Source organism: Anarhichas minor, unplaced genomic scaffold (assembly GCF_050575085.1).
Source record: "Anarhichas minor isolate MPS153535 unplaced genomic scaffold, ASM5057508v1 ptg000021l, whole genome shotgun sequence".
In the NCBI taxonomy this organism is placed as follows: Eukaryota; Metazoa; Chordata; class Actinopteri; order Perciformes; family Anarhichadidae; genus Anarhichas; species Anarhichas minor.
Genome location: NW_027466467.1, coordinates 1,916,197 through 1,940,158, shown reverse-complemented (window position 1 = coordinate 1,940,158; position 23,962 = coordinate 1,916,197). Strand labels below are relative to the sequence as shown.

At 42.4% G+C, this 23,962-nt stretch overlaps 3 protein-coding genes across 3 annotated transcripts; 1 reads left to right on the top strand and 2 right to left on the bottom strand.

Moving 5' to 3' along the window:
* Positions 1 to 110: 110 nt before the first annotated feature.
* ctsa (cathepsin A) lies at positions 111 to 6,698 on the bottom strand. Its single transcript, XM_076095925.1, has 14 exons — positions 6,549 to 6,698; positions 4,862 to 5,028; positions 3,845 to 3,956; positions 3,721 to 3,771; positions 3,499 to 3,585; positions 3,258 to 3,407; positions 2,867 to 3,049; positions 2,547 to 2,638; positions 2,289 to 2,367; positions 2,049 to 2,197; positions 1,798 to 1,873; positions 858 to 947; positions 649 to 750; positions 111 to 473 (listed from the first exon to the last, which is right to left on the bottom strand). Exons 2-14 carry the CDS (start codon positions 5,026 to 5,028, stop codon positions 390 to 392), a joined length of 1,422 nt encoding a protein of 473 aa, XP_075952040.1. The 5' UTR covers positions 6,549 to 6,698; the 3' UTR covers positions 111 to 389.
* Positions 6,699 to 8,065: 1,367 nt separating this feature from the next.
* Positions 8,066 to 11,226, bottom strand: snrpb (small nuclear ribonucleoprotein polypeptides B and B1). The gene is made up of 7 exons (XM_076095926.1): positions 11,085 to 11,226; positions 9,813 to 9,964; positions 9,420 to 9,531; positions 9,035 to 9,187; positions 8,834 to 8,963; positions 8,335 to 8,460; positions 8,066 to 8,217 (listed from the first exon to the last, which is right to left on the bottom strand). Exons 1-7 carry the CDS (start codon positions 11,085 to 11,087, stop codon positions 8,177 to 8,179), a joined length of 717 nt encoding a protein of 238 aa, XP_075952041.1. The 5' UTR covers positions 11,088 to 11,226; the 3' UTR covers positions 8,066 to 8,176.
* A 4,188-nt stretch (positions 11,227 to 15,414) lies between these two features.
* On the top strand, positions 15,415 to 18,881 carry LOC142954948 (E3 ubiquitin-protein ligase RNF182). Its single transcript, XM_076096321.1, has 6 exons — positions 15,415 to 15,462; positions 15,658 to 15,805; positions 17,547 to 17,614; positions 17,787 to 17,928; positions 18,283 to 18,509; positions 18,607 to 18,881. Exons 1-6 carry the CDS (start codon positions 15,415 to 15,417, stop codon positions 18,787 to 18,789), a joined length of 816 nt encoding a protein of 271 aa, XP_075952436.1. The 3' UTR covers positions 18,790 to 18,881.
* Positions 18,882 to 23,962: the final 5,081 nt, after the last annotated feature.

Here is a 23,962-nt window from a genome sequence, read left to right as displayed (position 1 = left end):
TGCAACTACATTATTATTAATCGATAGTCGTTTCATTTAAAAACATGGACTTTTCTGAAATGTTATTGATCGATAAAAATCATAATTTCCAGTTGAAATGAAAACACAAGTGACAGTTAAAACTTTATTTTCTTCCCTCGTCATCACCATTTATAAAAAAAATAAAATCCAGCAAAAGAAGTTTCACATTCAAAAAAACATGAGTGCAGACTGCAGTGCTCATTTCCATTGCAACGTGTCACCAGTCAGTTATGTGAGGTTGAGGCTTTTTTTATTATTATTTCCTGCAACAATAATCAGGTTGCCAGGGCTTTGACAATTTGTCTGGCAGTGAGAATAAGAAACAAATCAAAGTGCGGCAGCATGAAGAGTCGAAACAGAGCAGAGGGTCAGTAGGGTTGTCTCTTAATGAACCTGGTGAACATGGCGAAGGCAGCGATTGGTTTATCTGATGGAACCATGTGACCAGAACCCTACAGGAAAACAGAGGTCAAAGGTCAGCTGCAGAATTCAAACAATTAACGACTATTTCTTTAAAAAAAAAAAGAAAAAAAAAAAGAAAGCTACAAGGCAACATAAACAGGAGGAAGTCATCAGCAGCATAAATATGACATCCCTGAGGGTCAGCTGACGAAGATTAGCGTTTACCTTCACAGTGAGGAAGGCCATGTTGTCAAACTCTTTGACGAAGCCGCCGATCTGCTGACCGTCCTCGTCGTTGTAGAGCCATGGACGTCTCAGGACCTCCACCTGCAAGACACACCTCAGGGTTAATACACCTGGAATTACTGAGTCGATCCAGGCCGTTTTAAAATGGATCATATCTGCTAAAATACTCCATGACTGATCACAGCTACCTGCTGGTTCAGAGACTCGACGAACCACTCGTCCCCCATGAAGTTACAGGCCATGTCCACGTCCCCGTTATACACCAGGACCCGGTACTTCTGTACAAGATAAGATAGACTTTATTGTCCTGAAGGAAATTTGTCTTGGAAACATACAGTGTCTGCTGTTAAAAAATAAATAAAAATACAAAACATACATACACAGACTGTCGCCAGTCCACATGCACGCACACAGTACATGCAGACTGCCACCAGCCAACAAATATATTTCACACTGCCCATCGTACAACAGACCTGTAGTGTATAGTTACACAACGCCTTCAACAAGGACACGACTCACACACACCTGGATAAACAAAACCACACCCACCTGGACACATCAGCCAATCACCAGCAGAACTCACATTCAGTCAGGAGTCATTGTTCATAATATACAATTGTTTTGACCATTTGGTTTTACACCAAAATAATTACTCTCACCATTAAACTACCGTCAGTGAAACACTTCCTGTAGATGTTTCACATTAAAAGCCTTTCAGCACAAAAAGGTCATAACCCCTCCTGTTCCTGCTAAGATTTTAATTTTGTAGGCTTGTAATGTTTTGTGTTTACAGTAAATGATATCTTTATTGTATCTAGTGGAGTAAGTACTTTATAGGAGCAAGTTGTTAAAAAGATAATAATTTGGGTTAAACCGTTTTTCGCCGTTTGTCCAATTCTGCCGACATCGTGTAAATGCAGAAAAATGCCGTCATGTCGATCACATGATACCTGATCGCAAACACTTTGCAGGTGAGAAGCACTTTGTCTCAAACAGGCTTCTCCTGTACACTGACCGAGTGATCAACTTACCAGGCTTGATGTTATTTAATGAGGTCTTACGTACTGGAGAACTCGCTGTGTTCTATGTGACTTTAAGATAAGAGGAGATTGTGTTGTGTTCACTGACCAGAGCGCTGAGCAGCTTCAGGTACTGTTTCCTCACGTCCAGGTAGACACGACCGTAATTCAGATTCACCTCAGAGCTGCAAACAAAAAGGCAGAGATAAGTTTACAACTTTGTTAAACAACTGAATGACAAACAAATACAATATTAAAATTAAAAACAGATCACAACACTTCATAATGTCATAGAGAGCTACGTTACTGGAGTTAACAAGGTGTGTAGTGGGACAGGTGTGTGGTGTTCAGGTGTGTTACCTGCAGATGACCCAGTCCAGGGCCTTGGGGCTGATGTGCAGAGCAGCTTTGACGTACTTGTTGTTCAGGTAGAGTGTGGAGGGGGTGGAGTTAGTGCAGGGGGGGTCCAGACGGACGGACAGGTGTAGAGACGCCAGACCTCGCAACTTCTGCTCACACAGTAAGAGGAGAACCTGGTTTCTATCCAACCGTCAGGTGAAGAAACTTTAACGTTAAGACATCAGCTGACTTCATACACACCTGGTTCCACAGCTGCGTCCACTGATGGTTGATGAACGAGTTCCCCAGATCTCTGATCACCAGCTCATCTCGTTCAATACTGACAATCAATAACAGGAAGTCAACCTCTGTCACCTGTGAGCTCTGTGGTCAGACTACACCTGCTGCAGGTGAGCTTCTAGCAGCAGCAGCTACAGAATCCATGTTTAAGATTTGGTGTAAATTTAAACAGTAACACGTGTTCCCCCTGATGAGTCGAGGTTAAAGGTCGAAGCTTACCCGAATCTCTGGTGGACTCCACCTGGACAAGGAGAGTACAGGTTGTAAATGTTCAGTCCCGAAGCGTAGACGATGTCCTGAACCTCAGCGAGCTGCAGAAGAAACAAAACACCTGAAACAAACTGGTTTAACCTGATTCAGTTCTCATAAACCAGGATCGGGACCGGGTCACGAAACCTATAAACCAGGCTCGGGACCGGGGTCCGAAACTTATAAACCAGCTTCACACCGGGTCCCGAAACCTATAAATCAGCTTCTGACCGGCTGCCACCTGGTTTTATCAGATATACTGGTTCAGACCTAGTTTTAACCAGACTCACGCTGGCGGAGCAGTTCTCGTTCGGGTTGTTGTAGAAGTTGCACTTCCCGTCGCTGCAGCAGAAGGTCTGCAGCTCCGTCCACAGTCGACTTCCCAGCAGGCCGTGGTAGTAGGCGAAGTACACCAGAGAGTTATCGTTCATCTCGTAACTTGACATCCCGTTTCCCACGGCAACGCCCTGCAGGTGAGACAACAGCTAGCATGATATGGTTGCTAATGTTAGCATCCCACAAAAACAACAGTGATCGGACACTTTACAATACAGAGGCCCCGCAATAATGCAGCGTCGCTAGGTTAAGGCTGGTGCCCACTATCACTCACCTTGTACTACAGTATCTGTGTGTAGTACTACAGTATTTGTGTAGTACTGCAGTATTTGTGTGTACCTGCAGGTTTAGACTGGCGTCCTCCATCACCCTCTCGGCGAGAGTCGGGATGTAGATTCCTCCGTAACTCTCACCGGTGAGGAAAAGTTCGTTCTTGCTGTACTCTGGAAACAGACGGAAGAACTCCTTCAGAGCCAAGTAGTTGTTCATCGATACCTGAGGAGGAAAAAACAAAAACACCTTAACACACCCAACAGTGAACACCTGTGAGCCAATCGGGAGCCGGGGTTTCAGGCGCGTCACTGACCTCCGTGTCGTTGGTGACGTAGTTCTTATCATCAGCGTACGAGAAGCCGACCCCTGCTGGAGACTCCAGGTACAACACGTTGGCAATCTGTACGGAATCAGTGAACCAATCAGCTTCCATGGATTACAACTATTAGCCAATGAGCTGTCAAGCAGTTTTGGTCACATGGTTAATCTGGATGCTATCGTCACATGACGGCATGCAGGTAACCGATTAACTGACCTTGTTCCAGGAGTACTGGTTGTACTGTAGTGTTGCTCCGTCATCCTGGACCTGAAACAAGAGGTCAGAGTTCAGCAGGTGACCCTGTGACATCACAGGTGGGCGAAGTCAAGAGGTTACCCACCAGGAAGGGTCCATGTTCTGTCAGCAGTCCGTCCAGAGAGCTGCAGCCGGGGCCGCCATTCAACCACAACACCATCGGGTCAGAGGGCGGCTTATTCTGGGACTCCACGAACCTGAAGACAACAACAACAACACAGGTGGACATTACCACCAACACTCAGGTGAGCTCAAGTGGACGTGTCAGACACCAAGGTGGAGGTACAGGTCTTCAGATGCTCCAGTGTTCCATCAATGTAACAATCAGGTCAATGTTCCAATGCTGTGGTAACAGGCGAAGCATGAACAATCAAGTGACTGTATACCAGGTCAGGTGACAGGTTCATTTTTGTTGCCATGTTTTTTCTAAAATCAAGTGACCATATTTGGAATGAGGAGTGACGTAGAGACGCCGTATACGTCTCTGGTAGAGACCTGTCAATCACAGTAGCCCCGCCCTAAAGCATCCCCTGCTTCATGGTCTGTTTGACTCTAAATGGACCATAATGTACTAAATGCTGTATTGAAGAAGACTTGAAACTAGAGATTGAGACCATAAACTCATGTTTACAATGTTTACTGAGGTAACAAATCAAGAGAGAAGTAGAGTCATTTTCTCATAGACTTCTATACAACCAGAGTCGCCGTCCCCGGTGGACACTAGAGAGAATGCAAGTTTTAGGACACTTCTGCATCGGCTTCACTCGGCAGAACCGGAGGTTGCCGCCTGATTCAAAGAGTCGAGACCAAGACCAGACCAGACCAGTACAAGTCCCGCACTGCATGACACACTTAACGATATTGGCGTTAACAAATCGGATAACGACATCAACGCAGTTGTGGTCTTGAAATAAATTCCAGAGTTTTTTGTCTGAGTCATGAGACCGATCTCGAGTACTAAATCACTGGTTCATAGACATCACACCCGAGTTCGTTACAGCTCTGGTTTTTTAGGATTCAGGTTAAGGGACAAAAAACAACAAGTATCGGGAATAAATTAACTAATGCTGCAGATGTGCCAGGTGTGTTTCTGGGTACCGACCAGTAGTGCAGGTGTTTCCCATCGGCCACACTCAGGTATCCGGAATACTGTTTGAAGCTCGGCTGTTTCTGCAGACCGGGCAGGTATTTCACCTCGTCTGCAGCCGGAGCAGCATCATCACCACCCAGCAGAGAGAACAGGAAGCAACACAACACCACCACCTGCATCTGAAGAAAAAAAAGACAGGAAGTGACATCAACATCACTGACATTAATTGACAGCACTGACAATAAACATGTTAATACAGTTTCATATCTCATATTAAATACTCGGCTGCAGCATCTAACCGGCTTCCAATTAAGAGTTTAAAGATGACGTTAAACACTGAAACTTTATTAAACATCCATCTGTGATGACAGCGTCTTCAAGTTATAATAAACACCCAACAGACGACTACTGACAACATTACATTAGTTGAAATAACTGGGCAACTGGCAATCGTGAGAAGTTCTGAAATTAAGTAAATTGAAATAAGCAAAAAGTATCAATCCCCTTTAATAAATCATTGTTGGTTGATTGTGCCACATTAATTTATATATTTCATGAATTATTTCAGGGTTCCATGTATTTGTTTAAAGTTTAAATAAACAATGAGTGATTATTAAAGATTTGTGTACTTTTAGCTTTTTAATGTGTTTAATGTGATCTGAATGCACCATGTGTCTCATGTCAGTACAGCAGACTATAAGTATCGATCCACCTGTTAAAACTGTTTTTTTTAAATGACGTTTGTTAGACAACCAATGGCAGCACGAGAGCGGGTGCACGACTAGTTTCCTCTCTACGTCATAAGGCAGCTAGAGGACACTAGTACGCGAGGTTACGAAACCAGATCTCAAACATGTAATATAATAATAAAACAGTAACGCTTGTGGTCGAGTTTCTATGAGCCGAATGCATCGCATGAAGTTACTGATTCACAATATGAATCAGTCTGGATGAATCAAGTGATCCTGTTTACACAAGAAATACACATTTAATTTGCGGTGTTTTTATATTTATTTTTTTTTGTTTTAGTATTATTTTTTTATTATTTATTTATTTATTTTTATTTATTTATTTATTTTTTTAAATGAAGTATTGCATGCAAAGGATAAGCGTGCAGAAATGGATGCGCTTTGTTCAGCCAGTTGGAGTCAGAGTGAGAGAATGTATATTAAAATACTGTTGTACTCTTAAAATAAGTTGGGCTAACAACATCTCTGCAGCCATGCAGACAGAAGCGGGAGAAACACACCAGAGGGCGCAACAAAACAGGTGAGGGAACGAGACAAAACACGTGATGCTAACAGGAAGTAACGTTTGTGGTTGATTTTGTAAATTGTGCGGAATTTACGACAAAACGTTTGTCATTCAGAATTTGTTTTCCACGTTTTTACCTGAAGTTCCTAAAGCGTTCACCCGATGCAGAAATATAAAATGTACAGATTACTGAATGAAGTTTGGCAGAAAACGAGTTTCATTGTCAGACAGACTGTCTCTCACACAAGTACAGTCAGTTTCATTTGTTTAGATCATAGACTAATACATATATAATGTATAGATGTATAAATAATAAATAAATAATTCCAGAGTTTAGATTCAAGGATTATATAAACTAACCCGGAAACAAGCTGGATCGGACTAAACGCCAACAAACACAACAAAGTTTAGTGAAAACAAAGCTGAGATTAGAAAACACACTCACCTCGTCTGTCTGTCTGTCTGTCCGTCGTCTGCCTGATTTCTCGTTCAGGTGCGGAGATGATGTGACTGCAACTGCCGATAATGAAGAATTAAAGCAGGTCACATAACAGCAGCCGGTCACATGACTCCCCTCCACCCACGTGACTGTTGAACTGACCGGCTGACGCGGATGTTGTTGTTTTTTCAATATATGTTGTAGTCTGTAGACAAATTATATCTGTGCTTGCAATGTAATCATTATTATTGTTATTATTGCACACGGATGTTTGTCTTTTCAAAATAAAAGTATGCAAGTTTTATTCTAGACTCATTGATCACGTTGCATCACATTATTACATGTTCTTAATGCATCAGAGTCTATCTGGCGACTTCATGGTTCTGATCTGGAGAACAGTGACTCAGCTGATTCTTACATTTGTATTTATGAGGATTTCTATGACATCACCAGATCAACTAGAATTAAGCTTTGAATAATTTTAAAAATCCACATTGATATTAAATAAAATGTGCCCTCTTTGCCCTGGTCTCTGAAGAACTCAGTCAGACCAGCAGGTGGATCAGGTTAAAGTTTACTTTCTGTTGAACCTTAATTTCCTAATCTCCCTCTTAATTGCTAATTAGACCCGAGTCGTGTTAAAGGGGATCGTTTGAACCCTTTAATTGGGTTCTTAAGCGCTACTTTTCATATTCTACAGCTCCAGAGTGAAACTACAGACACACGAGGGATGGAGACTCACAGGATTTGGGCTGTTGCTCATTTCATGAATGAAAACCGATATTACATGAGGAGCTCTGTGATTAATTTCTCATCATTCAACAAAGTAAGGCCAAAACCATCCTGATTTTAATTTCCTATTAAAATGTAATTTACCCTGAAAGAAGAAAATATGTTCTAAAAGAATGTCGAGTTGTAAAAGTTGAGAAAGTTGTAAAATGACATATTTCCACTTCAAGATCCAAAGTGAGATCTAACAAACGTCTTCATAAGACTGAGGATTCATTTTGATGTGAATAAATGTATTTTGTGAAAGTTTAGAACATGTCATTTCTTCATTGTGACTCAGTTTAAGGAACTGATGACGTTGTCCTCAATATTGGGGAAGTTAAAACATAAATGCAGTTCAGACTAAAACTCTAAATCACTGAAACTTGTAAAAGAGAAGAAATCTCTAAAGTTGTTTTCGTTACTTTATGGTATCAAATTAATTTAAGAAAGCCATTTTATATATTTATTTTCTTACTTCTCTGTACTTGATCTCACTCAACTTGAGGCAAAGTGCATTTATAATTTGAGGTCTTGATTGTTTAAATAAATATTCTGAGAATGTTGGTCTAGACCAGCTCACTATTAAAAGTGTCTCATTATTAACTTCTGTTATAATTTGACACTGTATAAATTGAATCTTTAAACTATTCGGTATAATATAAAATATTAATGATGTAATCTGCGTTGTGATTGGCTGTTACTCCAGACTTTTATTGAACTGGTTACCATAGAAAATGAACAGACAGCCGAGCTGAAATCAAACCATCCTGAAGAAACTTTATTTAAAAAACACAAAACGGATTAAAAAAAAAAAAAGAAAAAAAGATCTATACAACAAGTGAGTGTGAGGAGGCGGGGCTTCCTCAGGGCCGGGGGGGCGGTCTCATGCCGGGAGGAGGCGGTCCTAAAGAAAAAAAAAAACAACAACAGAAGAGGTCACATGGTGTGTTCACACGGAATTGATTGATTAATGAGGCTGTGATCCGATTTGATTAATGAGGCTATGATCCAATAGGCTTACCTCTCATGCCAGGGGGCGGCGGCCTCATGCCCGGGGGGGGCATCCCCATCGGAGCACCTCGACCAGGAGGCATCCCCATTGGAGGACCCATCGGTGGCCGCATGCCAGGGGGTGGGCCCATCATACCTGTAGGGAGGGGAGAAGAAGGGGGGTCAGGCCTCAACCAATCAGTACACAGGAGGAGTCAGGCCTCAACCAATCAGTACACAGGAGGAGTCAGGCCTCAACCAATCAGTACACAGGAGGAGTCAGGCCTCAACCAATCAGTACACAGGAGGAGTCAGGCCTCAACCAATCAGTACACAGGAGGAGTCAGGCCTCAACCAATCAGTACACAGGAGGAGTCAGGCCTCAACCAATCAGTACACAGGAGGAGTCAGGCCTCAACCAATCAGTACACAGGAGGAGTCAGGCCTCAACCAATCAGTACACAGGAGGAGTCAGGCCTCAACCAATCAGTACACAGGAGTCAGGTTCATGACATCACATGCCCACTCACCAGGAGGCGGGGCTCCTCTGCCCATCGGGGGCGGGGCTCCTCGTCCAGGTGGGTATTGTGTGGGAGCACCTGCGATACTCGCTCCTGCTGCTGCCGCCGCAACCGTCCCTCTGCCCTGTGGCGTCATCACCTGGAAACACAGGAAGTTGTCATCACCTGAGCACACACAGCTGAATGTAGAGCAGTCGTCGTTGTATTTACCTGCTGTGAAGGACCGCCCACCCCTCTGACGGGCCCGGCGAGTCCGGCCGGAGCCTGAGGCATCGGAGCTCCTGCTGGGACACCACGACCTGCTGCACGACCCACACCGGGACCACCAGCCACGCCCGCCAACGGGACACGAGCTATGCCGGTCTGGAGAGGGGAGAGAGACAGAGAGAAAGAGAGAGACACACACAGAGACAGGGGTTTAACAAACAGCAGTTCCGTAAATATGAAATAAAGTTTAAAGTTGACAAATATTTTAAAAAATAATAATCTGTGATTGAAACATGATTTAAAACTCAAACAATGAATTTTTTTAAGACAGTAATTCTGATGACATCACCACAGGTCTGTCTCCTATTGGCTACAGAGTTCCACTTACATCTTTAGGAGGCGGGCCCTCAACCGTCATAGAGACAAGGTTCTCCCCCCTCAGCAGAACCAGACCCAGAACCCTCTTCTCTTCTCGCTCCGGCTGCTTGGAGTTCTTTGGCCTGCAGGACGACAAAAAAACAAAACAACTCATTCATTACGGTCCACAGACAGGCCTTATTACCCAGCATGCCTCACAGTTACTTCTAACTACCCTTAAGAACAGTATAGCAGAAGACCCCGGGGCCCCAACTACGGACCTCCAGGCACCTCTACCCGTTCATTTTACAGTTTTCTCTGCTCTACCACACCAGAACCAGCGGACCCAACAGTAACGGCCGCTGAGTTGCATCGTGTGTTCAATAACAAGCCGACCCTGTTGGACCCAGAGTCTTGGACCTACTTGATCTTCCTGAACTCGTCGCAGTCGCACAGAATCAGGTTCATGTGCTTGTCGAAGGCCTTGAAGGTGCCGATGAAGATTCGGCCGTCCTGCAGGATGCACCTCATCCTGAAGTCAATGTGCTGCAGCATCTTGCTGCTCTTACCCACCGTCTGAGGAACCAATCAGAGACAGGCATTAATATGACGTCATAATCAACACCACAGACTATTCCTACAGCATCACGATGTCACAGCTGGTTTGTGTATTTAAGATCATCTCTGCATTTGTTAGAGTGACTTCGGGATGTAACAGCAGCTCAGACCCAAAAACCAAAATATCTATAATGGTGATTCATTCTTGGATACCGATTTAAAGTTAATTTTACTTATTTGGGTCAATAAAAAAAGGACAGAGAAAGACAGTTGAATCAAACTATAACAGAGCTTATGTTCTTTATTCTTGTGTATAAAATGGATTATACAGCAGGAGTTATGTCGAGCGTTTTGATGTATAGCTATTGGTGTTAAACGTGGCTTCAATCTGCATCAAGCATTTACTCCATTGATTCTACGTTGAAGCATGCACGAAAAACAAGAGTTTACAAGTACACAAATCTTCATTTTGTTAGTCAAGTATTTCTTGTGCTACAAATAAACATACTTTGGTGAAGACAACAGGCTTCACCAGCCTATTTATTAAAGGAATATATCGTAACACATACGTGTAGATAAACTCTAACACTTATTATAGTTTACATTAATGTCGACACGTGCGGATAATCATTAAACTAGCTTTAAAACAAGTGAACAGTTAGCTCGTAGCTTCGTTGGCCTATTGTAGAACGTTAGTGCACGTTGGTCTCCTCGGTATGAACAAACATTAACCGGTAAATGTAACGACAATGTTAATGTGCTGCTTAAAAACAACCGTAGATACTTTTAAGTCATGAGAACAACGTAATCACAACGCCGAGGAGCTAACTTTAGAAGCTAACTGCTAACAAACACTCCGGCCTAACCGGGTAAATTAACGGCTGTTAACTTAATAACGTTACACAGAAACCTGTTAACGGGACAAACCGGTTAACAGTAAATTAAACTTATTACTGATGTGGTTTCTAATAAACTGAACAACTTCCTGACTCCGCGGGCTGCTGCAGCTCTGTACCGACGTTCAACCGACGTCCATTCAAACTCCCGCTATTATTAAAATAAAACCGTAAAATCCGGTATACATTTAAAGACCCAAGAGGCCGGCAGCCCGCGGACAGTCTGCCCGGTAAACACTCACCATGTTTGCGGTTCTGATGGCCCCGATTCACGCCGGATTCACCGAACAAACCCAAAAAAATTTGACCCGCGGAGAAACCGCCAGGCTCGTCTTTATCAGAGATTCACAGGAAGTGACGACCAGCCAGCGGAACTGTTCCTACCCGAACAAAGGACACACACACAGTTCCCACCCGACCTGCAACAACAGCCCGAAGCTACGGTTCCGCAAAGTTTTCATTTTAATTTATACTCGTATTATTTAATATATATATATATATATATTTTGAATATATTTATATATATATATACATACAAAAATATATACAATATATTTATAAAAGTATGTCAACTGTATTCCAGAACAATAACTGTTTTTGTGACTTTTCCATGTCAGAAAAAGGAAAACAACATCAACAATAGTAGTTACCACAATATAATTAATATTTATATAAAATAAATACAACAAACAGGGCTTGTTACAGTAAGAACGTGCATATAATACCGTTTCCTTTGTTTTTATTAATTTATAACTTCAACTCACAAGCAATAGAAATCGTCTCAGCTTTAGATAAATTGAGATAAACATGAAGCTCCATCGCAGCAAAGTTCTTTACTTCTTACTTTGGAGGAACAAAATCAAATGTGGTATAATTTCTTGAAATATGAAACTACAGCTATTAAAATATTAAAATTACAACAGTAAGAAAACATAGAGAACAAGCACGTTAAACAAATATACATTCCACTGAGAAAATAAAACAATTAGATGTAAAACATAATATAAAATAATTTTATCGAAAAAAAGTAAAATAAATAGATAAGAAATAGATACAGATGAGATACAAAAAGTTATATATTTTATTCATTTATTTATTTACTTATTTATTTACTTATTTACTTATTTACTATCAGTGTGTTTACATATATAGGTTTATGAACTGATCAGGTGATTAATCACGTCATCGATCCTCTCTGCTGTGCATCATCATCATCATCATCGTCATCGTCGTCGTCGGTTGAAGAATTTCCCGTCATCCTGCTGCGGGCCGGTTGCCATGGTAACCCGGTCTCCTGCCGCCGGGCCGCGCGCCGCAGTGAGCAGCAGAGAGACGGAGGAGAGACGGTGAGTCACCGGGACCAGCACCCGGTCAGACGACCGACAACCGACGGACCAGAAGACACCGACAGACCGTTCGGTTAGCCCGTTATAGCGCGACGATCACGGACTGTTTATGAGGCCGATGATGACGGGCATCGACCGCAGTGTTGCTTCAACCTGAGAGAGACTTGAGCGACATCATCAGCGGCAACCAGACTGTTGCTGCAGTGTTGCGTCCCCCTGACGGAGACGACGTACCTCCAGCAACCAGACCCACCAGCAGCAACAGCATGTAAGGCAACTAACTGCACCGGCAGCAACGAGCAACCAGACTGTTGATGTTTTAATGTTGCTTTAACCTGACAGAGACTACAGCATCCAGTCCAACAGCAACATAATCTGCAGCAATTATATATAAAGCAACCAGGCCACTGATTTTCCACAACTGCAGTGTTGCTTTAACATACAATAAAGGGAGAATACAGCAACTAGACTGATGTTTGTCAACCACATATTGTTTCAACCTTAAAGCTTCAAGGACTACAGCAACTACACCTACAGCAACTAAACCCACTGCAACTAAACCCACAGCAATTGAACATACAGCAACTGTGCCCTCCTGCAACAATATCTGCAGCAACTAGGAAATTAACGGTTTTAATAACCACCGTGTTGCTTCAGCCTCAGGGAAACTACAGCAACTACACGATCAGCAACTAGCAACCACATTGTTGATGTTTAATCTTCACTGTGTTGCCTCAGTGTGGCACGACAGCAACTCAACCTGCAACCTACATCCACGGCACCTATCGACTCGACATCCATCGTCCAGCAGGTGAGCGGCAACACGACACCATGACAACATGTACACCTCTCCACCAATGAGGTCACAGCCTCAGGAGTGATGTCACAGCCTCAGTAATGATGTAACAGTTTTACGCAAAACTATATTTAGCAACAAAAAGAATAGTGAGCTGATAACAATATAAATAAGGGATGATTCTGAAAGAAAAGATGCAATGAGGGACAAATAAATATTGTAAATAAGTTGAGACAATCAGAGCTTTAATGTAGCATCACTTTTTTCTATGTAAAGATATATAGTCACTATAGTTGCTCTGTGCTTTGTTGACATTGCCAAACCAGGCATCATAAGTTGACTGTTGTTTTGAAGGCTCGAGTTTGGCAATTTTGCCGCGCCATCTTGGAATACTGTTGTCGCCATGTTGTTTTTTCCACAAGCAATGAACAGAAGTGACCATATTTAGAATGTGGAAGACTGACATAGAGACGCCGGGTACGTCTCTGGATTCGTCGTCGGATTCCATGTGAAATCAGATGAAATCCTGAAGGTTCACCAGAAACTCCTTCAGCTCAGACTCCAGCAGATCCTCCAGCAGAGACCGGTCCACCGTAGACAGACCCAGATCCCCCAGAAGAGACCGGTCCACCGTGGACAGACCCAGATCCTCCAGCAGAGACCGGTCCACCGTGGACAGACCCAGATCCTCCAGAAGAGACCGGTCCACCGTGGACCGACCCAGATCCTCCAGCAGAGACCGGTCCACCGTGGACAGACCCAGATCCGGCTTCACCTGCAGCCTTGGACCTGCAGTCGGATCTCCGGAGGGAGGGGGAGAGCTCAGCTCCCGGCAGCAGCAGCAGCGTCTCCTCCTCCTCCTCCTTAATAAAATGTATTCTATAAATTAGTGGTTTACCTAAAACCTTATTAGTTAACTTGCTAGCTAGCTAACTCACCACGTGACACATTTTACTTTGTATGTATTTGACAAATTAATAGATTTATTTGACAAATTAATGGATTATTTTCATGATATGGTAAATAAATACAGCCTGAGCAGATAACCCGCTATATTTACAATTTATTTACCTCATTTCTGGTTAAATCCCATATAAAGTTTCCACCTTGAATATTACCAGAGTATTGCAACTCTACTTTGGAGTGATGTCACAGCTTTAGTAATGATGTCACAGCTTCAGTAATGATGTCAGAGTTGACGAATAATGATCCTGCAGCTGAAGGTTCTGTTAGAACCCGTCTGGTTCTCTGCTCAGTGCTCCCTCTACAACAGGCACTCTGTGGTGGACAGTTATACACAGTATACTACACAGTGATACATAGTATACTACACAGTGATACATATACTACACAGTGATACACGGTATACTACACAGTGATACACGGTATACTACACAGTGATACATAGTATACTACACAGTGATACACGGTATACTACACAGTGATACACGGTATACTACACAGTGATACACAGTGATACATAGTATACTACAGTGGTGGTACTACATCACTGACAGCTCTGGAGTCACATGACTGTCATTTACACACAATCACATGTGAAGCAGTGCATTGTGGGATTGTGAGCAGACAGTGTACCTGAGGTCTGTTTGTCTCTGGTCTGAGACTCATCTTCTCCTCTCTGATCAGTCGGTGAATCAGCTGATCACATTGTTTCTGATCACCGACATGTGATCACATCTGACTCACCCGATTGGCTCATCGGAGGGGTTCAGGCACAGGTAAAGCTGTTGCCATAGCAACATCAGCATCCCCCAGTGTCCCCCCTCCTTCGGTTACATAACAGCTGCAGTCTATAAATACAGCTGTGTGAGTGTGTGTACGAGTGTGTGTGAGAGAGAGTGTGTGTGTGCGTGTGTGTGTGAGTGTCTGTGTGAGTGTTTCTGAGGCTACTCGATAAATTAACATCAACAATAAAGCAGACGAGATAAGTAATAAATATACAGTGATAGCACTCGCTGATACTCTGTCTTGTAGATACTGTGTATTGTCTCTTCAGACCCGTCTGTCTCATTGACCCGTCTGTCTGTCTCTCTGCAGATGGGCGCCCTCCCAGACTGTCAGACTGATCAGCTGATCTGGAGTCAGGTAGGTCACCGCTGTCTTCGTCTGTGTAGAGAGAGAAACCAACCAAATGGTGCATAGTGTTACCTCCGTCCTCAGTATTGTGTCTCTCTTTGACACTACTTCCTGTTTAAAATAAATCAAAACAAACTGATCCTTGTGGGGTACCGAACTCCGAGTCCTCACCTCTAGTTAAAGTAGCAGTTAGTACAGTAGAGTAGTTTTACTCCGCAGTACTTCTAAATTAGTTTTGTCTTCCAGTCAGCTGACGGCTTCAGGTTGACCTAAACTCCGTCCAACCGCTGGCCCCTCTTTCCTCGTTCGGGTGAAAACGACAGCCAATAGGAAATGAGCCTGCTTAAGGAGGCGGAGCCTGGCCGAGAGATGGAAGCCAAGGTGAGACTCCTCATCCATAGTGTCACCTCTGATGCCATCACACCACAACAGTTTGAACTCTAAACTTTATTAGATCTTGAACTAGAATTTAAATATAGTTCTGAGAGTTTGAACAAAAGCTTTATTCGGTTCGTAGAGGGCGAAGACGCGGAATCATTTTAGCCATTATAAAACCGTGTGTTGTCATGTGTGCAGACCTGGGCTCAGTCTCTGGTTTACACTCTGGAGGAACTCGAGTGTAAAATCTGCTACAACCGCTACGACACTCGAAGTCGGAAACCCAAACTGCTGGGCTGTCTGCACCGAGTCTGTGCCAAGTGTCTGAAGAAGATGGTCGACATGGGTGAGTCCACTCGCCCGGTAAAGATTACTGACACATGGAGGGTGAAGCAAGTTATTTCCAGCGAGTTCTTTCCCTGTAAAAGAGGCCGATATATGGTTTTCCTTGACACCAACCACAGCTGTAGACCTGAGACCTGGACTCTAGTCTCTTAAGACTTGACTTGAGACTCGAGACCATCAACTCAGGGGTTGATGGTTTCTCTTGACATCGATCGGAGCTTTAGACTTGGACTCAAGTTTTAAAAGGTGTCACAAAAAGAAGTTTCCCGGTCCTTGAAAGATTTGGAATGACTTGATATTTGCGAATGAAGACTTGTTGCTTGTCCTTAATGACTTTAGACCTGACTTGGACTTTAGAGGACTTGAGTCTTGACATGACTCCCTTGAGACTTGAATTGACTCGAGACTCGAGAAAGAAAAGTCCAGTGACGTGACTTCAACTTGTCTTTAAGGACTCAGGACTTCAAAGCAAGTTTTGATTTGTTTAAAATCCCAACATCAGATCTCTGACTTGGACTTATCTTTAAGGACTTCAGACAAATCCCATAAATCACCTGTGAAGAGATGATTTACGAGTCAACGTTCCCTTGACATCAACCACAGCTAACCTAAAACTTTCAATATATTTTCAATTCAATTCCATTTAATTTATTTATCCTTGCATCGGAACGGGAGAAACTCCCCAAAAAAACCTTTAACAGGGAGAAAAAAAGGAAGAAACCTTAGGGAGAGCAACAGAGGAGGGATCGCTCTGACTTGGACTTGTGTCAGACTCAAAAAAGAAGGACTAAAAACTAGGATTTTTTGCCAATTACTGTCAGTAAATAGTGTGTAGAATCTGCATTCAGAGATGTTTCTGGTGGAGCCCCTCAGAGTGAATCTACATTGTCAATTACAGACCGGTTTGCCGTCTGGTCTCCATGGATCTGACATCTCTCTCCAGACGCCTGCTCAGTGTTCACCAGAACCAGAAGAGTAGTCCACGTTATGGATTTACATTCGAAGCTTTGATTGAGGCTTTCAGACGAAGCTTTGAATGTCTGTATGTCATATTTTATGATGTTAGAACCCGTAAAAAATGGTGAAAATATTCATATAAATGTAACTTTTTGGTGATGTTAGATTGCTGCTAGATCGCCCTGTTAATTCAGGTGCGTGCAGGAGAGTAAACTGTGTTTTTTTTACTGCAGTACATATTATGTCTTTGGAGTATTTCGTTAGATAAAAACATGTTTTGATTTGTTGCTCGATGTCTGTATTTGAGAGAGAAGTTATTAGTTATTAATAATTATACAGACTTTTATGAATGAAGCCTTGAAGCTTGGAACTGTTCGGTGCAGCTCTATGGATATGATTTGTAAAGTGATATTAAAGATAATAATGTCAAATGGAACATGATGCTGCCATATAGTCGTACCAAGCACAGACTTTAAATGTTTCAAAACGTAAAATCGATGATTTTAAATATAATATTCACATTCTTTTATAAATGTTCAACTGTGTTGCTTGCAGAAAGGTTAAAGGTTGTATTATTGTGATGTTGTGACGTGACACTTGAACTTAAGGTTCTAGATACAATTTTGGGAGCATTTCTATTGCCTCGTAACGGCTCTCAATATGGCAATGGATGAGTCGGCAGCTAGAAGTTAACAGTGCTAACAGCAGCAACGGTGCTGACGGAGCTATTTTACCTGTATGACATCATACTCATGTGTCATGTGACTCTTCTGATTGATTTTCAGGAGAGTCTTCGCCGTCTATCATCTGCTGTCCGTTCTGTCGCCACGAGACCTACGTCCCCGACGAGGAGGTGAGACTTAATTAACGAGGAGGTGAGACTTAATTAACGAGGAGGTGAGACTTTATTTTATTAACGAGGAGGTGAGACTTTATTAACGAGGAGGTGAGACTTATTAAGGAGGTGACTCTCCTCCATTTCGGAGTTGGACAAGCCGTCTTCCTGTCTCTGTCCTCTTGTTAAGGTGTGGTTGATGGAGGACGACCGACACATCCTGGCTGTTCTGTCTTGTCAGGACCGAGCCCGCCGAGGAGGAGGTGGAGGAGGAGGAGGAGGAAGAGGAGGAGGGGGGGGGGAGGTGGTGCTGAGTCCAAACAGTCTAACCGGTAAAATAACAAGTCTCCTTTCTCCTGTTTGATTTCCTAGTTCCAGACTGGAACATAAAACTCCTCCGTCTCACTCTCTCTCTCTGCCGGTCTCACTCTATGTCTCTGTCTGTCTCTCTCTCTCCCTCCCTGTGTCTCTCTCTCTCTGCCTGTCTCTCTGTCCCACTTTGTCTCTCTTTGTGTCACACAAACATATATGATGCTTTAGGAATGTATTGTGTTCTATTGTGGAGAATGACTTGTTTTTTGGACTGGATTTGTGTTTATTTTAGTTCTTCATTAACAGCGTTTATTTTCTTTTTCTGAGAGTTTTTGAAGATCCTCTCTCTCTCTCTCTGTCTGTCTGTCTGTCAGGAGGAGGAGGCGTGGAGTCGTCCCACCGCTCCTCAGACTGTCTGGTCATCACCATCATGGAGCTCCCCGAGGATTCTCCATCCTCGGACTCACTGAGCATGCTCAACGTGGTGGGTCTGTACCGCCCCCCCAGCCTGGACTCGCTGCCCTGCAACCTGCCGGCTCAGAAGTGTCACGCCTGGACGTCCCGCAGCTTCCCCCGCTGCCTGCTGGGGGCGCTCTGCCTGGTCAGTACATTTTAAAAAGTCAGGAAGGAAGGAAAGGCCGGACGGGCTGACAGGTGTGTGTGTGTGTCTGACGTAGTGTGGTTGTGTGTTTGGACAGGTGTACTTCAGCTCTCTGCCTCTGGGGATTTACCTGCTGATGATTGGTCAGCTGTGGCTGGGCGTGGTCCTGGTGAGTCTGGTTCCCTCCACGCTGCTGCTGCTCGTCCTCTACGGCTTCTGTCAGTGTCTGTGTCACGAGCTGATGGAGGCGCTCGCCGCGCGCACACACGCTCTGCCATGACATCGACAATACTAACAACACGTCACCTGCCGCCATTACCGCCAACAACAGGCTGCTGTGACAACGACAACAACATCAACACATCACACCATGAGAACTAACAACACGGCCGACATGACAACGGTGAGAACCACCGGAACAAAGAGTAAACAAAAACAAAACAACAGTCAGAACAACAACAGTGCCACCAGAACCAGCGACAAAACAAGTTACAACATGAGTTATCACACCAGAACCAGTGGCCTGTACGATCCAAACCCAGGACATCTTTTGGTTATCTGGCTGAACTACCGCGACCCCGCTAAGCGGTCAGACGACGGTGGTTTCAACTCGGTAAATCAACTCCTGGGTTTCTCCGTCTGGTGGTGAGCGCGTTCACACAAAAGAATAGTTCCAGTATATGATCAAATCTAAACATGCCATCAGCAGAGCGGCAGATTTTACAATCGAAAGAAAACTAAAGAGGATATTCAGGCTAAAAGCGACACAGATGTAGCTGCTAAATGCAGGAAGAACAGCCGGTAAAACAATAAATCACTAAAACTAATTTAACAGAATTATAATATCAGTCTACATCTGACTATAATTACATTTATGAATTCCATTAAATTAATGTGTTGCTTGGATGTATTCTTATAGAATAGAATAGATGATATACTTTATTGGTGTGTATGTCAATTTAAACCTTATTTTTGTATTATCAACCCCGGGAGGTGTGAAACAGACTTGGCAGGAAAATAAAAATAAAATATAAAATCATAATTCAAAGAGCTTTGACAATCTCATGACACGAGCACCGAGCTATATTAGACACGTCCGCAATCTCAAACATAACCTGCTTCAGAGCAGAACAACAATCGAACAACACAACAACCAAAATGACAACAACGGAACATCACCAGAACAACAACGGAACATTACCGGAACAAAGGAACAACACCAGAACCAAAATAACAACAAATCCTTACCAGAACCAGAGTAACAACAGAGCAATACCAGAGCAACAACGGAACATCACCAAAAGCAGAATTACAACAAAACAACACCAGAAACACAACAACACTAGAACAGAATCACTCATCTATAGACTCACCCATCAGACATTGACACACCTGTCCACTCTGACCCCGCCCCCCTCTGAAAACCAGCATTACCCCCCCCCCCCCCCTTCCCTCCCTCCTTGTGGCTACAGCCAATTTAGACTCGGACCAGGTGATGACATCATCACAGAGAAGAGGCGGAGTTTATCTCTCTCACTCACTCTGATGTTTTACTGTGAAGGTTGTTCTCTTTGTCGCCTCCTGCTGGACAAACTGAGAACAAGCTGTTTTATTTTATATTGGGAAACAACAGAGGGATCCAAACTGTCAGCTGATGTCACAGGACACCTGTCAGCCAATCAGAGGAGACTTCTGCCTGTGAACATTAAAGCTGTTGTAGACTGAAACCACCGTACTGTGCAGACTGACAGAGACTTTAAACAACACAAACTAACCATGTTGAAAACAACACGTTACTGTTTAATATGTGTGAATCTGTAACTGACATTCATTAAATACGCTTGTTTTCTATTTTCTTGAGACTCCAGTACAGAGGCAGGTCCAGGACTGTTAGCCTTGCTTAGCACAAAGCCTGGAAATAGATGGCAAACTGTTAGCTTAGCATCATCAAAGTCCTGGCTTCCTGTCGAACTGTATTCCCACAATGTCTGCAAAATATAAAGAAAAGGAAAATCTCCCATTATTCTAACTCCCAAGTGTTCACATCCAAGATGCCTTATTAAATATCATAATACAAATTAAGTCTAAATTAGCTTCTTTGTTGTGTATTTGTAGCAGTTTGTTTAAATACAAACAAGTGTATAAATCCTTTTCAATGAACTGAGTGTATGAATTTATTCAGATCATGTAACTCTAACTTTTCTGAATGTTTACACATTCACATGTATGTGTGTGTGTTTGTGTATGTTACATAAACACAATCATGTGTCTACAGAAAACAACACTGTTGGTGGATGTTTTTCACGACATGTCTTCTTCTGCTAATGTTAAATTATAATAAACAGCCACCACATGTTAATAAGATGTAATTTCACAACCTGCAGTCGCAGTGCTGCAGAAACATAAGAGCCTCAAAGAAAATGTGCAGATCTTTCACCAGTGTCGTACAATATGTAAATCATCAAATCACTAAGCCAACAGTTTCCACCTGCTTCCAGTATTTGTGCTAAGCTAAAAGTTTTCCCCTGCTAGCAGCCTTTGTGCTAAGCTAAAAGTTTTCCCCTGCTTGCAGCATTTGTGCTAAGCTAACAGTTTTCCCCTGCTAGCGGCCTTTGTGCTAAGCTAACAGTTTCCATCAGAGACTACAGAGAACAAGATGATTTAATGAGCTGTTGGACTGTTCCTTTAAGTTCTCTGTCTTTTTAAAGTGCCATTGTTTGATTTGATGTTTGATTAATGATCATGTGATGATGATGATGATGAGGAGGAGTACACTGTTGGTCAGCTAGCCTGCAACAGCTGTTGTGTCACTTCCTGTCTTTGTAGTGGGTGGAGCATGTGCAGTGTGCGCTCCATTTAAACATCGAATAAACTACAGACACTGAAATATGACTCATCGGAGATTTTTTTTACTTTGACTACTGCAGATATTACTACCGTTTACTGATTAGTATAACTGTTGGTAAAGTTACTCTTACTACTGTCAGTACAGTTAATGTTACTGTAACTACTGTTAACAGCTCTATAACAACATTAATGATCAACCTGACACTCTCTGTGGACAGAAGCCTCCATGAAACTATCATGAGATATGAATTCCCCCTTCACTCTCCCATACTCCACAGCTCACTCACAGTCCAACACCTAGCTGGCTAGCTAGAGCTGCCAAATCTACCTTAGACGATAAGAAGTGGACGTAGTCATCGGGACGTCACGGTTTGTGGACTAATGTTTTGAAGCCTTGAGTTTGGTGTTTTCGGCGTTGCCATCTTGGATTATAGCTGTCGCCATGTTGTTTTCTTCGCAAACCAATGAACGGAAGTTACCATATTTGGAATGCGGAGGAGTGACGGCTTATATGTCTCTGGTACTGGCAGAGACCTGTCAATCACTGTGTAGCCCTGCCCTAAAGCATCCCCTGCTTTATGGTCTGTTTGACTCTAAATGGACCATAATTTACTAAATGAACATCATGCTGTATTGAAGAAGACTTGAAACTAGAGATTGAGACCATAAACTCATGTTTACAATGTTTACTGAGGTAATAAATCAAGAGAGAAGTAGAGTCATTTTCTCAGAGACTTCTATACAACCAGAGGAGTCGCCCCCTGGTGGACACTAGAGAGAATGCAGGTTTTAAAACACTTCCACATCCGCTTCACTCGGCAGAACCAGAGGATGCCGTCTGACATCAACTAGCATGAAAAGAAAAAGGAAGTGGTAGAGCAGTAAAGCCCAGGCACAGAATCAGTTTGTCTTTAAAGTCATCTGGCAACACCTGTGATGAGTATGAATCTAAAGATTAAATAATTGTTTTAGTAACAACCATGAATGCTAACAAACATCTTTACCGTGACGACAGCAACATTAAAGGGATGGAAAAGAATATAGAACAGCACCTGGGTCCTTCTGTCTATAAATAACCCTGACATGATCCGGTCTACCTGGACAGGTGAATCCCTGACGTTGAGATTTGCCTGCAAGACAGAGCTATGGGTAAATTAAAGAGGCTCCTGGGAGGACCTCAGCTGCCGTTAATTAAAAAACACCGACGTCTCCTGAGAGGAGAAGAAGAATGTTTATAGAAACCTGCCTGACATCGCACAGTCCTCCTCTACAGAAGAAGGTTGATGGAGTCGTGATCAGGTAGGACAACAATCTAAAACATCCTCTCTTATGTCCCGATTACGACCTTTTCTCTGATTTTAAACATTATAAATATATAGATTATATAAAGTATTAATATATTGTTTATATTGCAGATTTAAATCATTGCTGTCAGCTTCCTTTAATATGTAATCTTTAACATTCTATGTTTCAATAAGTCACTGATGATAAAGAGTTTAAAAGTTGTTACTTGTTGTATTAGTGAATAACAAATCAGATGCACTGATGCTTTATTAGTAAGATACATTTAATAAGAGTAACTTCGATTTACGAATGAAGGTCCTCTTCATAAATACATTTCTATTCGTTACATTTTAAAAAGAGCAGCTTAACACCCAGTTTGAGATTGAAGCTCTGACACAAAGAAAGATGTTTCACAGAGGCTTTGTGTAAAACAAATAATGGATTGTCTCTATAAAACGTCAAATAACTTCTGCTGTAATAAACACTAATTGAACAAGGATCAAGTAAATTACATGTGTGGTCACTTTATCATGCTAAAAAGGTGAGATCTGGACCGCAATGCGTTTCGTCAAGTAGTTCATACTGAAAGAATGTGATGCATTATTGATAAAAGTATTAAAAACAACAATTTGGGAATACTGATACGTTTATTTTTTTAAATGATCTAAGTAAAATGTATTCCATCCACACAACTATTTGTAATTACAGCTGTCTGCCTGTTAAATGATAACACTGAAGGTACTCCTTCGTTTGTATCTTAAAGTGAAGGTATAAACTCTAATTGACCATTTGCTAAGCCCCGCCCCCCACTGCTAAGAGCTACGTTATCATGGAGCCCACACTGTCACTAACTGCACTCCCTAAATAAATATCACAAATTTTTTTAAAGTGATTTCAGAGAAAAATAAACAGAAAAGTCTACATCATGGTGTCAAACCGATTCAGCAGCAAAAACAGGTTAAAGATAAAGATAGAACCTCTCCGAGTAACTATAACAAAGTGATTATGATGAAGGTTCAATTGCCTGTTATGATTGATTAATCTCTAAAATATTTCACTGTGATATCCTCTTTACAAGAAAATACGTTTCATAATTTCAATGGATTTTCTTTTAATATGATGTTTCAAAATGTCAGCTCTCCTTGTGATGACACATCGTTAAAGCCGCCCTCTACAGGACAACCGCAGTAACTACACAAACAGGGACATTGACATTAAACATTCTCAGGTATTTTTTTATCAGCATTTTTTTTTTTATCAACCCATCTTGGCAAAAGAAAATCAATAATAAATACCCTTAGACAACGATAAGAGAACCATAC

What these genes read in the sequence shown, in the direction of transcription:
- ctsa (XM_076095925.1), bottom strand. Translation starts at nt 5,028, where the DNA reads ATGCAGGTGGTGGTGTTGTGTTGCTTCCTGTTCTCTCTGCTGGGTGGT. An exon ending in ACGAGAACTGCTCCGCCAGC is followed by an intron (nt 2,639 to 2,866) that starts GTGAGTCTGGTT and finishes TTTCTTCTGCAG; the next exon opens with CTCGCTGAGGTTCAGGACAT. An exon ending in TGGCCTTCCTCACTGTGAAG is followed by an intron (nt 474 to 648) that starts GTAAACGCTAAT and finishes GTTTTCCTGTAG; the next exon opens with GGTTCTGGTCACATGGTTCC.
- snrpb (XM_076095926.1), bottom strand. An exon ending in CAGAGGAGCCCCGCCTCCTG is followed by an intron (nt 8,461 to 8,833) that starts GTGAGTGGGCAT and finishes CCCTCCCTACAG; the next exon opens with GTATGATGGGCCCACCCCCT. An exon ending in GCCGCCCCCTGGCATGAGAG is followed by an intron (nt 8,218 to 8,334) that starts GTAAGCCTATTG and finishes TTTTTTCTTTAG; the next exon opens with GACCGCCTCCTCCCGGCATG.
- LOC142954948 (XM_076096321.1), top strand. Translation starts at nt 15,415, where the DNA reads ATGAGCCTGCTTAAGGAGGCGGAGCCTGGCCGAGAGATGGAAGCCAAG. An exon ending in GCCGAGAGATGGAAGCCAAG is followed by an intron (nt 15,463 to 15,657) that starts GTGAGACTCCTC and finishes TCATGTGTGCAG; the next exon opens with ACCTGGGCTCAGTCTCTGGT. An exon ending in TGCTGGGGGCGCTCTGCCTG is followed by an intron (nt 18,510 to 18,606) that starts GTCAGTACATTT and finishes GTGTTTGGACAG; the next exon opens with GTGTACTTCAGCTCTCTGCC.